We start from the raw sequence: 22,331 nt of genomic DNA, 5'->3' as shown, positions 1-22,331 counted from the left end.
CACAACATTTTTGAGTGTTCTGTAATGTGTTTTTCATTTAGAATTTAGCAGTTGGACTACTGTATATTTACAGTATGCAAGTGCTGAATATACAGACATTCAATCCTGTATTACTTGCAGTACTGACAGTATACAATATATCCACTGTACAACTATAAGTTGTTATTACTATACTTTTTTGACAGTAATTGCAAAATTTGTTTACTATATACAATAAAAAAAAATTCTCTAACTACATGCCTTGGACGCTGTGTTCTCGATTTTCTGATGTAGTGTCTAATTATTGACTTGCTGTGTGTATGATCTGAAATCATTGTTTGATTTTGCCAGAAAAGTCAGGTGTTTTGTCAATGTATTTTGAAGATTTGGTTTTGTGCTTAAAGTTGTGAGAAAATGGGTGAAGTTTTCAAGAAATGTGTTTTAGCAATTCAACAAAACTGTAAGATTAAACTAACAACAGGATTCTTAAATTTACTTCCAAGTATCCCAGAATAACATTAGTAAATTAATCAAACAACCAATTAAATTAATAATACCATAGTTCCAAATATTTTGATTATCTTAATTAAAAAAACTAAAACAGTTTAAAATATTCACAGTTTTTTATATACATTATACTTTTGGCCATAGGAATTTTATGTCTACGCCCTTATAGGAGCATCTCAAAGTAGAGTGAAGGGGATGAGTGTAAAAATGAAATATCTCAATTGCCATTTTTTCCATGAAATGAAAAAATAAATCCTGGCATGCAGATTGTTTATGTCCAATGATCTTACTTGTCTGGTTAATGACTTGTGAGAGTTTATTCCTTTGTTTATCTGTAAGATTTCCATGCCATTGAACAATGTTAAATGTAAGAATGCTTTCAATCATTGATCTATAAACCATGGTTAGAGTATGTGTACTAATATTAAAACTCCTTTCCTGAGGAGAGCAAGGCCTTGCCTTGCCTTCTTATGGATAAAATCTACATTGGAAATTGAGTTTATCATCAATTATCATACCTAGACACATCTTGGCCCTGATTTATAAGTAGGGCCAATGCTTCCAGTTTTTCTTTGGCTCCAAAACATAGCTCTTTTTTCTTTGTGATATTAAGAAAACTAATATCAAACCAAAGGACCAGTCTGTCAATACACTTAAAATAAGGGGGGCTGTTCGTTTCTCCTGTCATGAAACCAGAGCCATATCATCAGCATATATAAGGGAAAGATTACTATCATTACACTGCAGTTCATTGATATAAACAGAAAACAATAGAGGAGATAACACATGCCTGAGGTACACCTGAATGTAAGACCAGGCAATCAGACAGAATGTTACTGATACAGACTCACTGAGGCCGTTCTCTGAGGAATTCCTTAATCCAAGAAACCATCCAGCTACTAACACCAAATATAAGCGCTTTAGGAGAAGATGAGTCTGAACAGTATTAAAGGCAGATGAAAAGTCCATAAAAATAATTCTAACAAAGGTTTTAGTTTTATCCAGATGATATTTGACTTTATTCAAGAGAGTGAGAGAGGCATCTACAGTGCTCTGATTAGCTTAATAAATGAATTGCAAGGGATCCATGGATCCACCTATTTGTATACATTGGCTAAAAACCGATGTAAGAGCAATGGTCGAAAGTCATTAAAAGATTTTGCATGGGAACCTTGGGCACTGGAATGACAGTGGTATTTTCCAGGCCAAAGGTACAAAACCAATATTTAAAAAAAAATGTGAAGCATCCTTGTGCACACACATAATTGTGCTGCTCATTCCTTTAAAACTTTCCCCTTCAGGCCATCTAGGCCAGGGGCCTTATGAGGTTTAATTTTTACAAAGCATGGTGATGATCTTCCTTTCCTTTATAATCATAGGTTGTAATTGAGTCCTCATCGTTTCACTACAGACAGTCAATTCTCTCAAATTTATTTTGTCAAATCTTAAATAGAAAATATTGAAATTATTTGTAAAACTAAAAGGGTCTTCGTACTGATGGACTGGTTTCCTTTGTCTACCCATCATTGTATTCAGTCCTCTCCACACATTTCCAGATTTAAGATTCTCCTCAACTTTCTTTTTATATTCCTTCTGTGCATGTTTTATCTTACATTTTATCACCTTATTTAGCTCTTTTTCTTTCTGCGAGTCATTTTGCAGAAAAGCAATTTTCTTCATACTTAAATATTGTTTCAAATCTTTGTTAATCCATGGTTTGTTATTTGGTAGATTCTAACATTCTTTGTTTGAACAATGGAGTTTACACAAAATTTACATAACAAGTGACTGTATCATTTGACAATTCATGATTGCTGCAACATTCTTGATCATAAAAAATACATCCCATTCAGTGCTCTCAAAACAAACCCTTAGCTCTTCAATTGAATCCCTTGTCCATGTTTGATCTTTAATAGCAGCTTATATTTTGGTACAAAATGACATTATGATCTGAGCATCCTAAAGGTGGGTGAGACCTTGGCACTCGGACACAATCCATGTTTCCAAAACATTTGTCCAGAGTCTTATCCAATCTCGTCAGACAGGTTATATATTGTTCAAGATTTGGCAACAACATAGAACATCACATTTATTAAAATCTTGAAGAAAAAAGACTTGGGTCATTGGCAGAATTGCACAGTGCTTTGTTGTAACTGGCGACTATGCAAGTGCAAAGTTCGGCCCAGGCACATAAACTAGAATTACTGCTATTTGTCCAAATTCTTGAGGCAGATAGTACGTTCTAAAGGAAACAGTCATTTATTAATTGTGGGTTGAACAATATGTTTCACATACCCTAATATTCTTTGACCATCTACTATCAGGGTTGGGGAGTAACGAATTATGTATTTGAAATACAAAATATGAGTAACTGTATTCCACTACATTAGAATACAGTTACATTCAAAAAGTATTTTGATTACTGAAGAGATTACTTTGCATTTTGTTGTCTTTTGTTTCATTTTATATTTAGTCCTTTCAGATGGAAAACATTTATACATATACAGTATACTGTCCTTTTCTGCATATCGCGGCGGCGTTTTGTGCTCCGTTCTGCATAACGTGGCGGATCATTTTTGTTTATCGCGGCCCATTCTGCATGTTTCCCGTCCGTTCCACCGGCCCGCTTGATTCTACCGCTGACCAGTCTGCCCCTGATCGGCCCCAAAGACCGGGAAAATGCCAGATGTGCCAGATTGCCAGTCCAGCCCTGGCTGTAAAGAGCAGGCAAAGTCAGTAGCACATTTTAAAATCCAAATCATGACTATAAGCTTAAGAAACATGTTGAGTTTAAAACATAATGTAAACAACAAGAAAAATATTCTTTAAAAAAAACTAAAACTTAAAAAGAACTAGAGCAAACAAACACATGAGCACACGAGCGCTCGAGCATGTGCCCCAGTAAACACTTCTCTTCTCTTCTCTTCTATTCCCCTTTCTATTTCTATTTTCCATTTCCCCTTCATCTTTCTTCCCCTTTCCCCTCTTTTTCCGTTCCATGTTTTACAAGAGTTGCACAGGTTTATAATTCTCAATTCTGCTGAGTATTAATTTTGCAGGAACAGAAGTGGATCCCTGGAGGAACCCAGGTGGCAACTTCATTTCAAGGCTCTTTAATGTTGTGTGGCTGCTAAGTCTCTGGATGAATTCTCAAAAGCACCATGAAATTCCTTGAGCACAAAATATTACTGTTTTGCACATAAGCTTTTCAATTTGTGTTTGTCATGTGAATAAGGGCTTAGTAGGCTTATGTTGACAAGTTACATTTAGACAGAGTGTTTATGTAATTGTTGTTAATAACGAGACAAATATCTGACTGTACATTACAACTTTTCTTCCTCGCTTCCCCAAGTTTTTCTTTGTAGTGATGACCATTCTGATTTCCTGGGCTAAACAAACATCACTAATAGGTGAAATAACTGATTGTTTTGTTGTGTGTATTGCAGTGTGGCACAAACATGACATTATTTGACCCAGACATATTTTATTTTATTCAGAAATTGAAAAGTTTGAAGGAGATGAGTTGAGAAAAGATGGAGAGGTGAAGAAATACTTGGATATCATCAGCAACAAAAACATCAAGCTGTCAGAGAGAGTGCTGATCCCAGTACAGCAGTATCCTAAGGTAAGAGTTCATCCACCTCATAGCCCTGCATAAAGCATGAAGGAATGATGGTGGAGTGATGACATGACAGCCAAATCATTGTTATAGTCATGTGGAGATCAGAGAAGATAGGAAGCAATTAATACATTCTATGGGATTGCTGTGGTTGTGGTAATGACTTAATATGTTCTGTATCTGGCAGGAGCAAACTAGATGGTGTCAGACTGTGATTTGTGCTGCGTTGCAGAACCGCTGTTATTTTTATTTTATATTTTTGTCCTTGTTGAAAAGGTTCCTGGCTCTGTCCGAGTCACAGGCATGCTACATACACTCACCTAAAGGATTATTAGGAACACCATACTAATACTGTGTTTGACCCCCTTTCGCCTTCAGAACTGCCTTAATTCTACGTGGCATTGATTCAACAAGGTGCTGAAAGCATTCTTTAGAAATGTTGGCCCATATTGATAGGATAGCATCTTGCAGTTGATGGAGATTTGTGGGATGCACATCCAGGGCACGAAGCTCCCATTCCACCACATCCCAAAGATGCTCTATTGGGTTGAGATCTGGTGACTGTGGGGGCCATTTTAGTACAGTGAACTCATTGTCATGTTCAAGAAACCAATTTGAAATGATTCAAGCTTTGTGACATGGTGCATTATCCTGCTGGAAGTAGCCATCAGAGGATGGGTACATGGTGGCCATAAAGGGATGGACATGGTCAGAAACAATGCTCAGGTAGGCCGTGGCATTTAAACGATGCCCAATTGGCACTAAGGGGCCTAAAGTGTGCCAAGAAAACATCCCCCACACCATTACACCACCACCACCAGCCTGCACAGTGGTAACAAGGCATGATGGATCCATGTTCTCATTCTGTTTACACCAAATTCTGACTCTACCATCTGAATGTCTCAACAGAAATCGAGACTCATCAGACCAGGCAACATTTTTCCAGTCTTCAACTGTCCAATTTTGGTGAGCTCTTGCAAATTGTAGCCTCTTTTTCCTATTTGTAGTGGAGATGAGTGGTACCGGTGGGGTCTTCTGCTGTTGTAGCCCATCCGCCTCAAGGTTGTGCGTGTTGTGGCTTCACAAATGCTTTGCTGCATACCTCGGTTGTAACGAGTGGTTATTTCAGGCAAAGTTGCTCTTCTATCAGCTTGAATCAGTCGGCCCATTCTCCTCTGACCTCTAGCATCAACAAGGCATTTTCGCCCACAGGACTGCCGCATACTGGATGTTTTTCCCTTTTCACACCATTCTTTGTAAACCCTAGAAATGGTTGTGCGTGAAAATCCCAGTAACTGAGCAGATTGTGAAATACTCAGACCGGCCCGTCTGGCACCAACAACCATGCCACGCTCAAAATTGCTTAAATCACCTTTCTTTAACCATTCTGACATTCAGTTTGGAGTTCAGGAGATTGTCTTGACCAGGACCACACCCCTAAATGCATTGAAGCAACTGCCATGTGATTGGTTGATTAGATAATTGCATTAATGAGAAATTGAACAGGTGTTCCTAATAATCCTTTAGGTGAGTGTACGTTTCTACTTGTTTAAACATTATCCTTCCTCATTTTGTAATCAAGAAATAAATTTTTTTGGCCTCATGCATCTCATCTGTTAGGATATTTCAGATTCTCTTTTTGTTTAAATTACCAGCACTATTGTTTTTTTTTTTTTTTTGCACTGTAGGTTGAATCAGCTTCTAGGAAATCAGTTATGGGCTTCAACTTTGTACACTTTGTTTTGTTTGTTATATTGATCAGTTTTATTCAAAGACTTTAGCCAAGCTCTCTAAATCTACCACTGGGTGCTTACATATTTGTATTCCACATTGTGATGCTTTAAGTTTATGTTTTGAAAATGAATAGTGAAAAGCCATTGAGCATAGCATATATGAATCCATAAATCTTCAGAGCTTCTCATACGCTCACTGGTGTTTTTTTTAATTTTTATTTATTTATTTTTACTATTATTCTACTTAAGGAAATAAACATAGTACTAAAATGTGGGTAGACTGTTTGATGGTTTTATTAGATTTGTGCTGTTGATAAAAAGACTACAAACAACATGCCTTAGGTTTAGATTTTAAATGTGTTGTTATATTTTCCAAACTGCTCTTTTTAGAGAAAATGCTGCTTTAGTTATGGTAATTTTAGGGTTAAGTTATCTTGTGATATTCCTTGAATATGGGAAGTAGGCCTACAATATCACTGTGTTGAGTAGCATTCAGTGCAGAATGTGTAATTTTGTGCAACTGTTATCAGAGGATGGATAAATACGTTTGAGTGTGTTTTTAAGTTAGATTTAGGTTACAAAAGTTATCATTTATCAGTAATTTTTAGACATAATTTTTGCAACCAGGTGACATGCAGGGTATTCATGCTGTATTCTGTACATGTAATTGCACTTGACACAGAGCTTCTAACGTTTGACCATGGAAGAATGTCTCTGAATTTCTCACAGAGTGTAGACACTTGAATTGAAACGACCACCTTACCTAAAAAAAAAAAAAACTGTTCAATAAACTTGTGGGCCATAATAGATAATAGCTTACAAAGTCTAGACTTATAGACTTGTTATGCTCTCAGTTACAAATCCAAAAGATTAATCTATATGCAGTTAATTAATCCTTCTGTGATGACAGCCCTGGCTCAGACTTTTGGCTAATCATGCTTGATGAGACAGTCTCCCTGGAAAAACATCTCTGCTTCAGCTCAGAATTGTGAGCTGGAGTTGAACTGTGTTTCTTTGAAGCTCCCATTAAATTAGGATGACTGCAGTTTTTAAATTTGCATAAAAAGAATAGGTCTTTCTTTATCTAGATGGTAGATTATTATTTGTCTTTTGACTCTAGAATTTATATTGATCTTGAAATGAATTTCCTCTTTTTGTAGGTATGTTTTCAGCTTCCTTGAGGGGCACCATTTTCTTCCTGTGTTAACATAGTGTGGTGCTTTCCGGTACCCCGCATTCATTGCGGCATGCAGGATTTGGCCACAATGGGAATTAATTTCTCCACAGGACTATAAGTTTATCTTGAGTGGGGGCTCCAGATTTGTGAGTTGTTGCATATTGTGAAATGTTTGCTCACCATTTTTGAGATGTGTCGCTTTGTAAATCTAGTGCCAGGTTGCCAGCAGTAGTTAATACTGCTCTCTTGTGGCATTAAATAAATATTTGTCAATAAACCACTTCATAAGATCCCCTACTGAAATTTAACTTGAAATTTGGTTGCACATATTGAAGGACGGGTCCATGCAAAATATCCAATAGACTTTAAGTACATTACAGTATGAATTATGATTTGCTAGTTGATTGAAGGTGATATGAACAGGATGCACATTATAGAAAGCATTTGATAGGACAAAAATCTGTGTAGTGTGTCATGAGTGTAGTGCATTTTTGGTTCATTTTCACGGAAGAGAAAGTTAGTAAATTTTAAATGTTCATATGAGGTTAATTTTATCAACTTGAAGTACACTAGCAAATAGATTGATTCAAAACATGTACTTAAAGCTACAAAACTCCAAATGTGATTTCATGGGCATTTTATGATTATTGTTGTTATGATCAAAAGATCTTCTTTTTCATGACAAGATATGAATTGCTCTGTTCTCAATTATATAATGTGATGATGTGTGTGTTAGGCATACCTCGTCTTGTTTCACCGTTGCCCCTTTGTTTACCATTTTTGTCACTTTTGTAATTCCGTAGTTTTCACTTTTGTCCCTTTTGTAGCTCCACAGTCTCCCTGTTAGCGTTCGTGTTCTCATTCATTGTTTTCACCTGCCCTCGTTAATTTGCCATTGGTTTCTGTTTATCCCCTTGTTATCCTGTTTGAGTTCTGTTTGTTCATTGGCCCCTTTGTCCTATGTCCATGTATTTAAACCCTGTCTGTTTGTTCAGTCGCTGTCTATCGTCGAATGTTGTTAGCCTGGTATGTGTTCCCTGCCCGTTTTCTCAGTCTTGTGTTTATTTCCCCATTGAGGGTTTTTCTTTGTGTTTATTCATTTATCTGTTCCAATAAAGTAAGCTTGCATTTAGACCCGCTCTCCTCGTCTGCCTTCGCTGCCTCCGTTCGTAACAGTGTGTTTGAAGTACATTCATGGGACATTCCTTTTTTCAGAATTAATATATAGCTCTTTCTTTAATTATTAAAGGGGTCATAACATTCTCTCATTTTTTTTTATTGTCTAATTTTAGGATCTTCCCTGAGGTCCAATGATAATGTTTTGATATACGATAATTATTCACCCTGCCACTGGACCTCTGCCTGAAATGCTCGGATTTGAGCTTAAAACCTTAAAACTTCAACATAAACGCCCCTTGTTATGATGGACTAACATCATTACATCAAATACAGCCATATTTGAAACTCAATCGGAAGAGAATGAAAAAGCTCCACAACATTACAAAACTAAATTTTAAGGTTTAAACAAAATGCACATCCTATACATTGCATTTGAATATATTAAACTGTTCACTCTCTGTAAGCACAGCAGCACCATAAACTATCAAACAGTCATGACATTTTAAATATTCATAAATAAAACGTACCCACGGTTTTGTGATCGTCAAATCTTTAACTGCCCCATTATTCAATAACAGTTCCTCTGCCAAGCTTGAAATGTTTTATGACTGGTGCCCAAGGGAGACGCGGGTCCGCCGACAGGGAGACCGTACCGTGGAAAATACATCACACAGGGGGTTACTGGAGTAATCGGCACCTGTGGAGCACCTATCCCAGTACAGGGCATATTAGTGTCCATAGTGGAGCTGGCTGCGAACTCCACCGAATTCGCGAGCCACAGGGCTAGGGAGGAAGGACATCTAGGGTCCGCGACTTTGTGAACTCAACTGGGGGTAAAAGCGAAAATTTTCTGGGTACATCAGCTTCCTGTGGGGGGCTCTATGCTGGGGCTGAGAACTGGTCTCGGGTTGAGACGGAGCTGCCTTCGCTTTCACTGTCGTAGGGGGATGCCCTCTGTGAGCAGATGGGGTGCGGGATCTTGAGCCGCGCCCCGGGGCAAGATATGCTGGTTGGCCTCCGTCTACTTCTTCACTGCTAAGAACTGCTAGGCGATGTCCTCAACGGAAAAGTAAGATCTGGGTGATGGCCATGTTGAGAAAGCGGGCTTTGTCAGCATTCCTCATCTCAACCAGATTCAGCCACAGATGGCGCTCCTGGACCACCAAGGTGGATATCACTCGATACCGAGTGCTCGCATTGTGACCTTCGTCACACGGAGAGCGAGGTCGGTCGCTAAGCCGAGCCCCTGCACCACGTCGGGATCAGAACTACCCAGATGCAGTTCTTTGAGTGCCTTGGCCTGGTGTACCTGCAGGATGGCCATGGCATGCAAGGCGGAGGCAGCCTGTCCAGCGGCCCTGTAGGCTTTAGTCACCAGCGACGAAGTATCTCTACAGCCTCTGGAAGGGAGCGGCGTTTTGCTGGTACAGGTGCATCGCAACTGCTATATCCACCTGAGGGACCTCCGTGTACCCTTGGACCGTCCCACCATCGAGGGTAGTGATGAACCCGGAAGTCTATTTTGAGCAGCAAAAGGTGCCCTCCACAACCTCGCCAGTTCGTTGTGCACTTCCGGGAAAAGCGGCACCCCGAACCCAGGAACCAATCATAAAGCTGCCAGCCGGGCAAGCCTCATACCTGTGGGTAGAAGGCGCATCGTGGGGGGCGGCTAGAGTGGCTTTCCCTCGGAAGATGGAAAGCCATGACTGCAACGTTGCCTTGGTCATATTCTCGTAATGAGAACATGAACCATCCACAAACGCTGCCTCGGTATGATCGCTGCTCAGACACGTGAGGCAGCGTCCGTGGCCGTCGGAAGTGGAAAGATAACGACCGCATCCAGGAATCACACAAAGATGAAAAGGCATCTTTATAAAAATGTGTCATTAAAAAGCTGTTCAACATCAATGTGTGTGCTCTAATAGAGAAAATACACTCTTTAGCAGGAATATACACTCTTTTAGTGCTGTCGAAATACCCATGGGTGAAATCTGCACTCGTCGTGCAGAAGGAGAGAAAGCTGCTGGAAATGCACCGTATATACAACAACATACACTTCTTAAGAGGTGAATGGAACAGCAGTAGTATTCAGCTCGCTGATAGTACAACCGCTCAGCTCCGAAGAAAATATCTGAATGGAGTGGGCATTCCAGGTCCTTTTATACCCTATGTCCGAGGGAGTGGCATGCAAATTCCACTCGTCAATTCTCAATGGCCATTTCTCAAAAAATGGGAGGTGTTCAGGGCTCTCAAGAGTGACACCTGATGTCACTACATCGGCACAACATTGAGTGAGTGAGAGAAGGGGAACTCCATTTAATTAACCCATTAAATGCTTTTAAACACTAATTTGTAACTTATAACCCATACTTGTCAGACTATTTCCCAAAAAACACATTTTATTTGTGTTTTCACTCTGTAAATGCACTACTCGTTAGACCACGTTGTCTCCATCATTAGTAAAGAGCATGTAAATGTGACTAGCATGATTAGAGTGTATACTGAACTTGAAACAAACTCTTAACACAACTTCTTAAACACTCTATTTTAAGACATTTACCGACTTAATACCTTCAACAATTTACAAGTATGAATATATTACATGTATTTGTGTTTCATACCTGATATGGAGCGATATAAATGTTTAAAGAAGCACACAAGACATGAAGCTGCTGCTTCACTTCCAGACTCTGTATTATCTGAACAACCCCTTCCAATACAAGTGAACACTTCCAAGGGAAAAGCAATCAATTGGACCTTTGGACCACATTGAACAGGAATAATCAATCAATTATTAATGATGGATGGATGGATGGATGGACAAAAGGATTATTATACCTGTATAAACAGAAATATTTTTTATAACCAACTACACATTTAATCAGGATAGTAAAGAATTGTTTGTCTTCTTAAAGAAATGTATTTTATTATTTCAATTTTATGACTTCCACAAAGACACATCCACATGACACATACTTAGTCCAAAGCACGGTGTGAGCTAGACACACACACATTCAGTATCTTCCTGCATTGAAACGCATATTGCTGGAAATATGTTCTAACATATATAACAAATAACATCTATTGTATGTTTACATACACCATCATTTAAAAATAGCACAGATTGGCGAGAGTAGCTCAGCTGAATGAAACCGAACGGAGTCTCCTCTTCAGAGTTATAACTTGACACATCATCTTTTAGAAGCGCTGCTAAGATACATGACAACGGTAAAGATGTCTGTGTAGTGCATGTTTACATACAAAAATAATTCAAAATAGTCCAGATGGGTCCCCTTTTGTGTTCAGAAATAGTAAGGCCACACTAGGCCTTTTTGTGCTCTTCCAGTGGGTGGGGCCAAGGGTGCAATGACGTAAAAGTAGCTGTTGATGTTGTTGCTGTAGATGTAGTCATGAATTACATTTACAGTATGTTTATAATTAAATGACCTCTTATATGATAAAACATCAAGGAAAATGGTATTCCTCATAACAAGACCCCATTAAGAAGTACGAAACTACAAATTAAATACATTTTCAGTGGCATTGAAAGAAGGTTCCCTTACGACTTCAGTCCACTTGACATTGCGTTACTAACGCATATGGGGAGTGCCTTCACACACGACCTATTTGAACCCTCTCTACAATAACACCAATATTCTAATATTGGCTATGGTGTTTGAGCCCCAACTGTTTTTGGCGCGAAACTGACCGCTCGTTTCAGCGCGAACTGACCACTATAAAACAGGTGCACACACACCATATCCTCAGAATTTCTTCCTTCAAGACAGCGATTACCTCTTGTCTCGAAGCCCTCTACCTTCGCCGTCGATTCAGACCAGTCAGCGGACGGAATCTTCACAGCAGAGAAGAATCTCCGCTCCCCTGCAGTGCTCCGACGAACATCACTCCGCCTCGCTGCTTTATGCTTCGCTGGTGAACGGACCTCAGCATCCTGTTTCTCCGCAGCGCATCGGCAGGTATAGAGTATCCTTTTAAGCAAATACTTGTGTTATAAATATAAATGATATAAATATATCATTTATAAATATAAATGACGCGAACACGTACGTGGCTCTTCTAGATATATAAATATAAATATATATTTATATATATATATCTAGAAGAGCCACTTACGTGTTCGCGTCTTTTTCAAGATGTCGTTCCGTAAGTGTTCCTTGTACGAGAGACACATCCCGCCGTCAGACAAGCATGAGAGCTGCGTTTTCTGTCTGGGCCGCGCCCACGCAGAGTCGGCTCTCATGGAGACAGACTGTCCTCACTGTGAGGACATGAGTCTCAAGTTGCTTCGCTCACGAATCGCCCTCGTTCTGAGGGATGATTCAGCCTCTCGCGCCCTCCCACCAGCCTCTTCTGTGATTCCCGAGGGTTCACACGAGGGGGCACGGCGGGGCTGCGAGGTCGAGCAGGATGAACTTGAGGTGGATTTCGTGCCGGCACACGCCCCACGAGCCCCTCAATCTCCACGAAGCGCATATTTCCCCATACGCTATGTGCGAGACGAGCTCCGGCCCTCTGAAGGAGCATGCGGCTTCATCTCATTTGGTGGATCTGACGCTGGGGATGATAAGGATGATAATGACGATGTCATGTCTCTCGCTGCATCAGGCGACTGGTCAATGGATGATGCTACCGCCCCTCGCCCCATCGAGGGCGAGGATCGTGTGCGAACCACTGACAGGGAGATGCTTCGCGTCCTTGCAAGGGCGTTCGAAGAACTCAATCTCGAGTGGTCTCCCAAGAGGTACCTGGACAGTCTCGCCTTGATGAGTGCTTCTTGCAGTCCGGACACGTCAAGCGGCCGCGCCCCTACAGTAACCCACATCTCTACCCAACGAGTAGCAGGGCATGGAAATCACGCCCCATTCATCCTTCTAAGCCGTGTAGGCAGACGTCCTCACTGGCGGGGAAAGCCTACTCAGCGGCAGGACAAGCTGGAACAGCACTCCATCCAGTGCTTCAGGTATTCCAAGTGAAGCTCCTTAGACAAATGGACGAGCAAGGCTTTGATGCGGAGACTTTTAAAGAGCTTCGGGCTGCTACAGACTTGGCACTGCGCGCCACGATAGTCATGGCGCAGGCCATCGGGAAGTCCATGGGTAACCTGGTCATTCTGGAAAGGCATGTATGGCTGACACTCACGGAGATGAGTGACAGAGAGAAGACATCTCTATTGGCTGCCTCAGTGTCTCCAGCCGGCCTTTTTGGTGGCACAGTGAGTACGTTTGCTGAGCGCTACGTCACGACTCAGCAGCAGTCACAAGCCATAAGGCCTTCATGCCCAAACGGAGCATAGCGCAGACGGCTCGCCTCCGCTCTGTCTCAAGTCAGTGCCTGGCTAAAAGACCCATGCCCTCTAACTCAGCGCCTGCATCGATGCGGTGCTCGCCCCTCTGAGACTGAGCGGCATACGCATATTGAACTACCTCGATGATTGGCTGTTACTAGCACAATCAGAGGCTCTGTTATGCCAACACAGAGACTTACTGCTTCAGCATCTAAACATCTTGGGCCTCAATGTAAACTGGGCGAAAAGCACGCTCTCTCCCAGCCGAAATATCTCCTTTTTGGGAGTCCGCCTTGACTCCACGAGCGGGCACGCGCACCTCACTCACGAGCGCGTTCAGGACATTCTACAGTGTCTGTCTCAGTTCAAACTGGGGAGATCACTTCCTCTGAAGCTGTTTCAGTAAGCATTGGGATTTATGGCGTTGGCATCGGCCGTCATCCCATTAGGTCTCTTACACATGAGACCACTTCAGTGCTGGCTGAAGCATCGTGTGCCACAACATGCTTGGCGCCAAGGGCGCATGCGTCTCACTATATCCCGCCGTTGTATAGCTGCATTGGTACAATGGACAGCTCCTGCATTTTACCAGCGAGGTGTAGCGCTGGGGCAAATTATCAGGCGGAAAGTGGAGACAACAGATGCTTCCAACACCGGTTGGGGGGCGGTATGCGATGGGCGCCCGACTTTTGGCACCTAGACAGGTCCGAGGAGGGCGTGGCATATCAATCGCCTGGAACTATCGGCTGTAATTCTAGCCTTGAATGCTTTTCAGTCAGAAATAGCGAACTATCATGTCCTGGTTCGCTCAGACAACATGACAGTTGTGGCATATATAAACTGCCAAGGTAGAGTTCATTCACCGCCACTGCTGAGACTGACACGGCACCTTCTCCTATGGAGCGAGCGTCATCTCCTCTCCCTGCGAGCGACATATGTCCCAGGCTGCCTGAATTACGGCGCGGACCTACTGTCACGCTAAGGGGTGATACTGGGCGATTGGAGACTTCATCCTCAGATGGTGTTGAGGATTTGGAAAATATTCGACAAAGCAGAAATCGACCTATTTGCCTCAGTGGAGAATACCCACTGTCCCCTTTGGTATTCTAAGTCCCAAGCCCCGTTGGGAACGGATGCAATGGCACACAAATGGCCGGCGAAACGCAAATGCGCGTTTCCTCCGCTATGCCTAATCCACTCTGTCATATGCAAAGTCCGGGAGGACAAGGAAATGGTTCTATTAGTTGCGCCGAGATGGCCCAACCAGCCATGGTTTCCGGAAATGATAGAGATGCTGTACAGCCCACCATGGGAAATACCACTGAGGAGGGATCTCCTCTCTCCGGCGCACGGCACAATCTGGCATCCCCAGCCCCAGCTGTGGAACCTGCATGTGTGGCCACTGAACGGGGCGCACTACATGCGCCAGAACTGACACATTCAGTCATGAACACCATTTTACAAGCCAGAGCACCGTCCACAAGACGCCTCTATGCACTAAAATGGAAGGTTTTCACTGACTGGTGTCTCTCACGTAGTAAGGACCCAGTAAACTGCCCCATACATGAAATTCTAATATTTCTTCAAGAGCGATTAGACGCTGGACTCACCCCGTCAACGCTCAAAGTGTATGTGGCAACTATGGCTGTGTATCACGCACATGAAGCCGGCGCCTCTATAGGCAAGCATGATTTAATCATAAAGTTCCTAAAAGGAGCAAGACGATTAAACCCGCCTCGGCCAGCTACAATCCCGACTTGGGACCTAACTTTAGTCCTAAAAGCTCTCGCAGGGCCCCCTTTCGAGCCTTTGGACTCTGTTGATTTGCGCATGCTTTCCGTTAAAACCACACTACTGCTGGCTCTGGCCTCAGTAAAACAGGTTGTTGACCTACATGCGTTATCAGTCAAAAGTTCTTGTCTGGAGTTTGGCCCGGCCTTTCAAGAGCCACTGTCAAACCCAGGAAAGGCTATGTACCCAAGGTTCTGACCACACCCTTCAAAGCGCAAGTGGTTCACCTCCAGGCATTCCCTCCCCCATTTAATTCGGATGAGGAACAATCATTGCATTTGTTATGCCCTGTGCAGGCGCTACATACATACGTTGAGCATACTTGCCAGTTCAGACTGTCTGATCAGCTCTTTATATGCTATGGAGGACGCACAAAAGGAATGTCCATCTCCAAGCAAAGACTTTCTCACTGGATTGTCGATGCAATTACACTGTCTTATGAATCGCAGTGTCAGACTTGCCCAATTGGTGTTAAAGCACACTCAGCTAGAGGCATGGCCTCCTCATGGGCATGGATGAATGGTGTGTCCTTACAAGACATATGTTTTGCAGCAGGATGGTCCTCACAAAAGGTTTTACAACCTAGACGTAACGTCTCTTTCTTCACAAGTCCTCTCGGTTTAGAGCACTTGCTATTCATTGGCCATATATATATATATATATATATATATATATAGAGAGAGAGAGAGAGAGAGAGAGAGAGAGAGAGAGAGAGAGAGAGAGAGAGAGAGAGAGAGAGAGATATATTCATTATGAGTGCTCTCCTCCTGGCCATCATGAGGATCACTCATTGCAGCATACTCATGTCGGTCGTCGTCCCATAAGACTGCACCGCCATGTTTCCTCTTTAGGAAGTCATGTCATGTAGTGTGGCGTGATGGGATTCTGTTCCCCATATGCGTTAGTAACGCAATGTCAAGTGGACTGAAGTCGTAAGGGAACGTCTCAGTTACGTACGTAACCTCGGTTCCCTGAGACGAAGGGAACGAGACATTGCGAACGCTAGCCTCACCACAAGACTCAGAGTTCTTGAGGCACGAGCAATGCGCTCCTTGTTCTCAGTCAGAAATTCTGAGGATATGGTGTGTGTGTGCACCTGTTTTATAGTGGTCAGTTCGCGCAGAAACGAGCGGTCAGTTTCGCGCCAAAAACAGTTTGGGCTCAAACACCATAGCCAATATTAGAATATTGGCGTTATTGTAGAGAGGGTTCAAATAGGTCGTGTGTGAAGGCACTCCCCATGTGCGTTAGTAACGCAATGTGTCGTTCCCTTCGTCTCAGGGAACCGAGGTTACGTACGTAACCGAGACGTTTTGTTTTAATTTATTTATTCACTGAATATTATGTTGAATATTATTGTCTCCTGCATGCAGGATTGTAAAGATTAAAGACCAGGGAATAAAACTTGTTTTTTTAATGAAGGATTTTGGTTTTGTTTTTTGAGTGGCAGTCTCTTAGTAACCTCAATACTCCTTATGAATGACATAAATGAGAGGCATATATTCTGTGTAAAGTGGAGGGATACTGGATGGATGTACAGCTTGGCTCTTTAATGATTTAAGAATTTTTCAGCATGGTGATTATGCACCTAGCCAGCTAAATCACACCACATTAATTACATCTTGTTGAGAGTACAGCATTTGCTACTACTATATATTTTGGATGGTGTCCACCGAATGCTGAATCACTGGTTATTTTTATTCTGGCTTGTTTTACTCCTGCAATCCTTCTTCCTTAGATCTCTTTACAAGGATCTACCTATATATCATTTTGACATCACAAAACTGTGTAATTTCCTGTTTTTCCCCCCTTATTATCTTTTATTTGTATGAACATAAATACTGTAGTGTATGATTTACCATAACTGGTACACAAAATTCTGTGGTTTACTGTGAAATATAGTCAAGGAAAGTCAAAGGAATGCATAGACACAGACCAAAAGAAAGGTAAAAAGATGAATGGGGGTACCTGCATTGGCATCTAGAACATTTACTGACAAGGTTGCCATGGAAACCACTGTATTTAGATTTAAGAGATGGATTTGGGCAATCTATCAAAGGGCGCTTCTGCACATCGGAGCATTTCTGCAAAACTGTTTTTTCATGAGTGCCCATGGCCGTTTTCCCAGAGGGTACAATATTCTTTTGATCAACAATATTCAAAAGGGATAACTGGGACATGTGCATTAGAATTTAGGACATCAAGCTTAATGCTGTTGTCTTATTCATTGAGTTTGTGCTGGTGTCCTTGCTGAAAACAACAGCTGAAACCAGCCTAAGCTGGTTTGCTGGTTTTAGTCTAGCTGGTCTTCCATGCTCAGGTTGACAGGTACCCAAATATCCCACTAAAACCAGCAAAGCGACTAGCCTGACCAGACTGAGAGACAAGCTAAGACCAGCAAACTAGCTTAGGCTGGTTTAAGCTGTTTCTATATCAAGCAGGGTTAAAAGGTTGCCAAACCACCTTTGTTGGCAGTTTGATAATTAATCAAACTGCCAACAATTAATTTCTAATTAATTTAATCGAATTATTAAATGTCCTATGGGTACATCTGTTTGTGCAGAGACTCGTTAGAGGCGCAGTTGAAGTTCTGCTTGTTTTGGTGCAGTGCACACTGATGAATCAAAATGGTGCAGACAAATGGGATGTTGTGTGTAGAAAGCTGTGCTATCATTCACCTGATTCCACAGGGATGAAACATTAACTTAACAAACACATGTCCAGCAACTCCTGCTGAGAGAGCAAAAAACGTGCATGATCAGCATCTGAATCGGAAGGTGGTAGCTGCTGCACAGAAACTTGAATGACATATTTTCAGATTTTCATTTTGTACTATATCAAAACAATGTCATGTCTATGTTCATTGAGATACTTTGTTATAAAGAAATATTAAACCTTGGAGGTGGAAATAAAGGTGAAAGTTGGACAGATTATTATTTTTATTTTTAACATAGTCAAGTGGGACAACATCATAAGTCAAACAAATATTATAGATAAATATTAGATATTTCATATTGAAGGTAATATATTATTATTAATAATAGTTTATAAGTTTAATATTATGAATTAATCAATATTAATAGACATTAAATGTTTCAAGGCTTTAACAGTACAATATATTTTTATATTATATTATTACAGTTTCATAATATAAAATGTATAGTTCCGACTAAAATTCTGATTGTATCTGCAGCTGCTGTAAAATTACTATAAATACTGTTTGCTACGTGCCAAGTTGCTATGTTGCTAAGAAACAACAACAGCCTACTATTAGGATAACATTACTAGCCAGAAAAATTGTTTATTCTGATAATCATTAATAAAATATTTAACTCTTTATTGAACATTGGTGACTCTAATCATACTTTTGTTGTTGCCATTTTATTAAAGCAAAAAGCCATGAGAGGCTGTGCTTTTACCATGGGTAAGGATGTTTTAAGCACTTCCCCTCACGTTGTGCAAAGAACACCCATTAACTGTTGTAAAATCACTACAATGCACAGCCTGTCGTAGTTTACTGCTTTAGTATACTGCTTATCGTTTGCAACGTTGTAAAGACAGTCAGCATGCAAGAAATCATATCTTTTTTTTCATGCATGAAGTAAAAGTGGGACGAATTGAGGGTGTGTTCAGCCAGACATCTTGAAGATATTAATGAAACTGTCAAAGTATAGCCCTCAGAATTCACAATGTTGTTTTATTTTGTGGTAAACTCATAGCTTTACTTAAACCTTTTAACAATACCGAGTAACAAGAAAAGGTGCAAATAGATTTACCGCTGTCTCGAGACACTTCAGAGGTTTGCCTTTATAGTTCTGAAAACACAACTAATCCATTGAATAGTAACACCTGTGGTTGTTGTCCCCATAGATTCTGGCTTATCTGTCTTCAGTTATATGACCTTTACATGGAGGTTTAGGCAAGCTCTGTCTTGTTAAAGAATTCCCTGGTCCCAAAGGCCGATCAACCTTGTCAGAGGTGTTTAACATAGATAAGCTGCTGAACAGATTCAAAATCGAACAGTACACTGAGGGATAAATAAAAAGTATAAAAGCAAGTTGTATCTTCAGATATAAGAAAAAAAGAAAGTTTTATATTCATAATTAATTAGAAGCCTGCTGAGGCACCGTTATTTGTTTTCAGGAAGGTTATTTATGTAATTGTGAACACAGAATCCGACAAATGGTTTTCTTGTGGTGCACAATAGTTGTTTCAAGATTTGGAGAGACAAAGTCTCTTTGGAGCCTATGGGAATATGGCTTCTCCCCTAATCGGTTTATATGGCTTATCCCAGTATGTTTCAAACTGACCAACACCCCACGGGATAACACTTGCTAAGCAGCCAAAGGAAAGGCATTCATTTTTTTGATGTTGGAGCCATAATCGTTAGCAAACAAATATTTTTGCTCTTGGCAAACTTGAAAATATGATTTTCTGTTTTTTGACCTTTTCAGGGTGTCAGTAATTTTTAAGAGCTGACGCCAAATTAACATGGGAAATGTACGCTGGAAAGAGGGTGGCTGCTTCTCTTCTCTATGGATAACAGTCTCTTAACCTGACAGCCAACTGAATCTGAGATGGTCTTAATGTGCTGTTTGTTTACCCCGCATCTGTGCTGTCAGCCCCAGAGTGTAAGAGCTCAATATGGTTTCTGTAATACAGGAGATCCATAATAAGATTTTACTCCGGCTCAGAATGCAAGGTTGGTACCTTTACTGGAGCTGCACTGAACAGAAATGTTTGGTACATGCATGGTTAAGTTTATATCATACACGTCTGTTATGCATTCTCTTTATGTGCATCTACACTCACTAAGAACTTTATTTGGAACACTATGGTCCTAGTAAAGTGCCCAACGTGGTCTTCTGCTGTTGTAGCCTATCCACCTCAATGGTCAACGTGTTGCGCATTCTGAGATGCTATTCTGGTCACTACAATTGTACAGAGCGGTTATCTGAGTTAACATAGCCTTTCTTTCAGCTCGAACCAGTCTGGCCATTTTCTGTTGGCCTCACTCATCAACAAGGCATTTCCGTCCGCAGAACTGCCGCACACTAGATGTTTTTAATTTTTAGCAACATTCTGAGTAAACTCTAGAGACTGTTATGCATGAAAATCCCCGGAGATCAGCAGTTACAGAAATACTCAAACCAGCCCGTTTGGCACCAACAATCATGCCACAGTCAAAATCCCTGAGATCACATCTGATGATTGATGTGAACATTATTTGAAGCTCCTGACCTATATCTGAATGATCTTATGCATTGCTCTGCTGCCACACCATTGGCTGATTAGATAATTGCGTGAATAAGTAGGTGTACAGGTGTTCCTAATAAAGTTCTGAGTGTTGATTTATGCTTTCTGACAAGAATATACATGCCAAATGTGCTTAAAAGTGCAATATGTGTATATCTGTCTCATGCCTTATCACATTGTTTGGCTTATAATATACACAAACACAGATATATACATACTCTATTCTGCTTTGCCCTTAGAACATTGATATACAATTAAAATAATATACAGTCACGGGTGTGAGTGAATCAGATCATTTACAGTGGCCTTGAACATTGCTCATCCACTAGCAGGAACTAGTGGCAAAGTGACATTTAGTTACAACTAGTGACATATGCAGACTGATCTCACTGTGTATTCAGAAACGGAAGGTTGGCTTTTTTTAGCTGAACTTGGTCTGTGCTTACCAATATTCAAAGCACTGCCCCAGTAGCCAAAGTGGGAAGTGTTTTGAACGTAAGGGCACATGTGAGCTCAAACAACTTCATCAAATAAACAAATTACATCTACCATAAACTAAAGACGACTGCCCTGGCGCTACAGTGGCCTGAAGCGTCGCTGCTTGACTGCAGTTGGATACTATTGAATTTCAGGGTGAAATGTCTGAAGGGGAGTGCCAAAAGTGAGTTGTAAAGCTAGTTTTTAGCTGTAATTGATGCAATACAGTGAAGAGGAATGCATATTTTATTAACTCTACCTCCAAATCCAAACCCCAACCCTAAGCCCAACTCTCAATGGAGTAAACATTTAATTTTAGAGGGAAATGGAACCCTGAATTACTTTCTTGTTTTAGTGCAGAACAAGAAACCAGGTCTCCTTCGTTACCGAGGCAAGGTAGTCACTACAGGAGAAGGTAAACACTTGCAAACTGATGCAAAAATGTTTAATGGGAGTTGGTGCTTGCCAGTACTCGGCAGAATAGGGCCAGTGTCAAGGTATTAGAATATTCAGTAGCAAAATGCCGACTTCCTGTGTGAACATGTTGGTATTTGAAATAGTGAAATCTATATATGTATATATGAATCTATATAAATTCACATTCACTTTTAACCACAAATTTGCAGTAATATAAATAAAAACTGTAGTTTACTCCATAAATCATTATCCCAAAGCTCTTCTTACTCTTAAGGCTAATATAATGAGAGAATTGACACGTATCAATGCTCTCCCTCTTTATTTTAGCTGCTCATTAGCTTCCACTAACACCCAGAGCTAGCCCTTTCGCTCTCTCTCATCTATATAACACCAAAGCTCTGTGCCACCTTTGAAACCCTTCAACACTAATGTATGTGTCCATTAGCTGTGGCTAAGCCATCTCGCTTGGTTATTATTTCTTTCTTCCAGTTTTAGTCCCCTTCAATAATCCTGCTATCAGTCAGCGCTAGGCCTTGCTAGCAACACAGATAACTAAACTGGCAGTGGGCATCTAACCCATCTACGGATCTTATCGGATTCCCCAGCTTATGGTGTCCAACTCTTATTAACCTCCAACTCAACACAGGCAAACAGCATAACTGCTATTGATGGTAATGTTAAATGTTCTCCTCACCAACTTTGGCTGGCAGTACTTGTGCTGTGAAGCCTGAAAGCCTGAAAGAGTTTCTTTCCATTTTTACTGAAACATCCTTGAGGATATTTAGAAGTTTTTGATCCCAGACATCATAGTAATTTATTGTGTAAGATGCATATTTATCACCAACATTTGTTGTGTTTTTGCATCTCTTCAGGCTTCTTAACTAGCTTAACCAGCAAGCCTCCCTTGGTCAGCTAGCTTCATTGGATAGATTGTTCTGCTTGACCAGCATT

General features: G+C 41.0%; 1 protein-coding gene across 2 annotated transcripts in view; it reads left to right on the top strand.

The window, feature by feature from the left end:
- Nucleotides 1–22,331, top strand: part of LOC127661036 (KH domain-containing, RNA-binding, signal transduction-associated protein 2-like) — a 108,230-nt gene that overhangs the window by 32,053 nt on the left and 53,846 nt on the right. For both annotated transcript variants that reach the window (XM_052151583.1, XM_052151582.1), the window contains exon 2: nt 3,984–4,111. In XM_052151583.1, coding sequence (XP_052007543.1) covers nt 3,984–4,111 — 128 coding nt within the window. The remainder of the gene's footprint in view (nt 1–3,983; nt 4,112–22,331) is intronic.

This window comes from Xyrauchen texanus, chromosome 20 (genome assembly GCF_025860055.1).
Source record: "Xyrauchen texanus isolate HMW12.3.18 chromosome 20, RBS_HiC_50CHRs, whole genome shotgun sequence".
Lineage (NCBI taxonomy): Eukaryota > Metazoa > Chordata > Actinopteri > Cypriniformes > Catostomidae > Xyrauchen > Xyrauchen texanus.
Note: the sequence above shows the minus strand (reverse complement) of the source record. Positions and strands in the feature narration are given on the sequence as shown.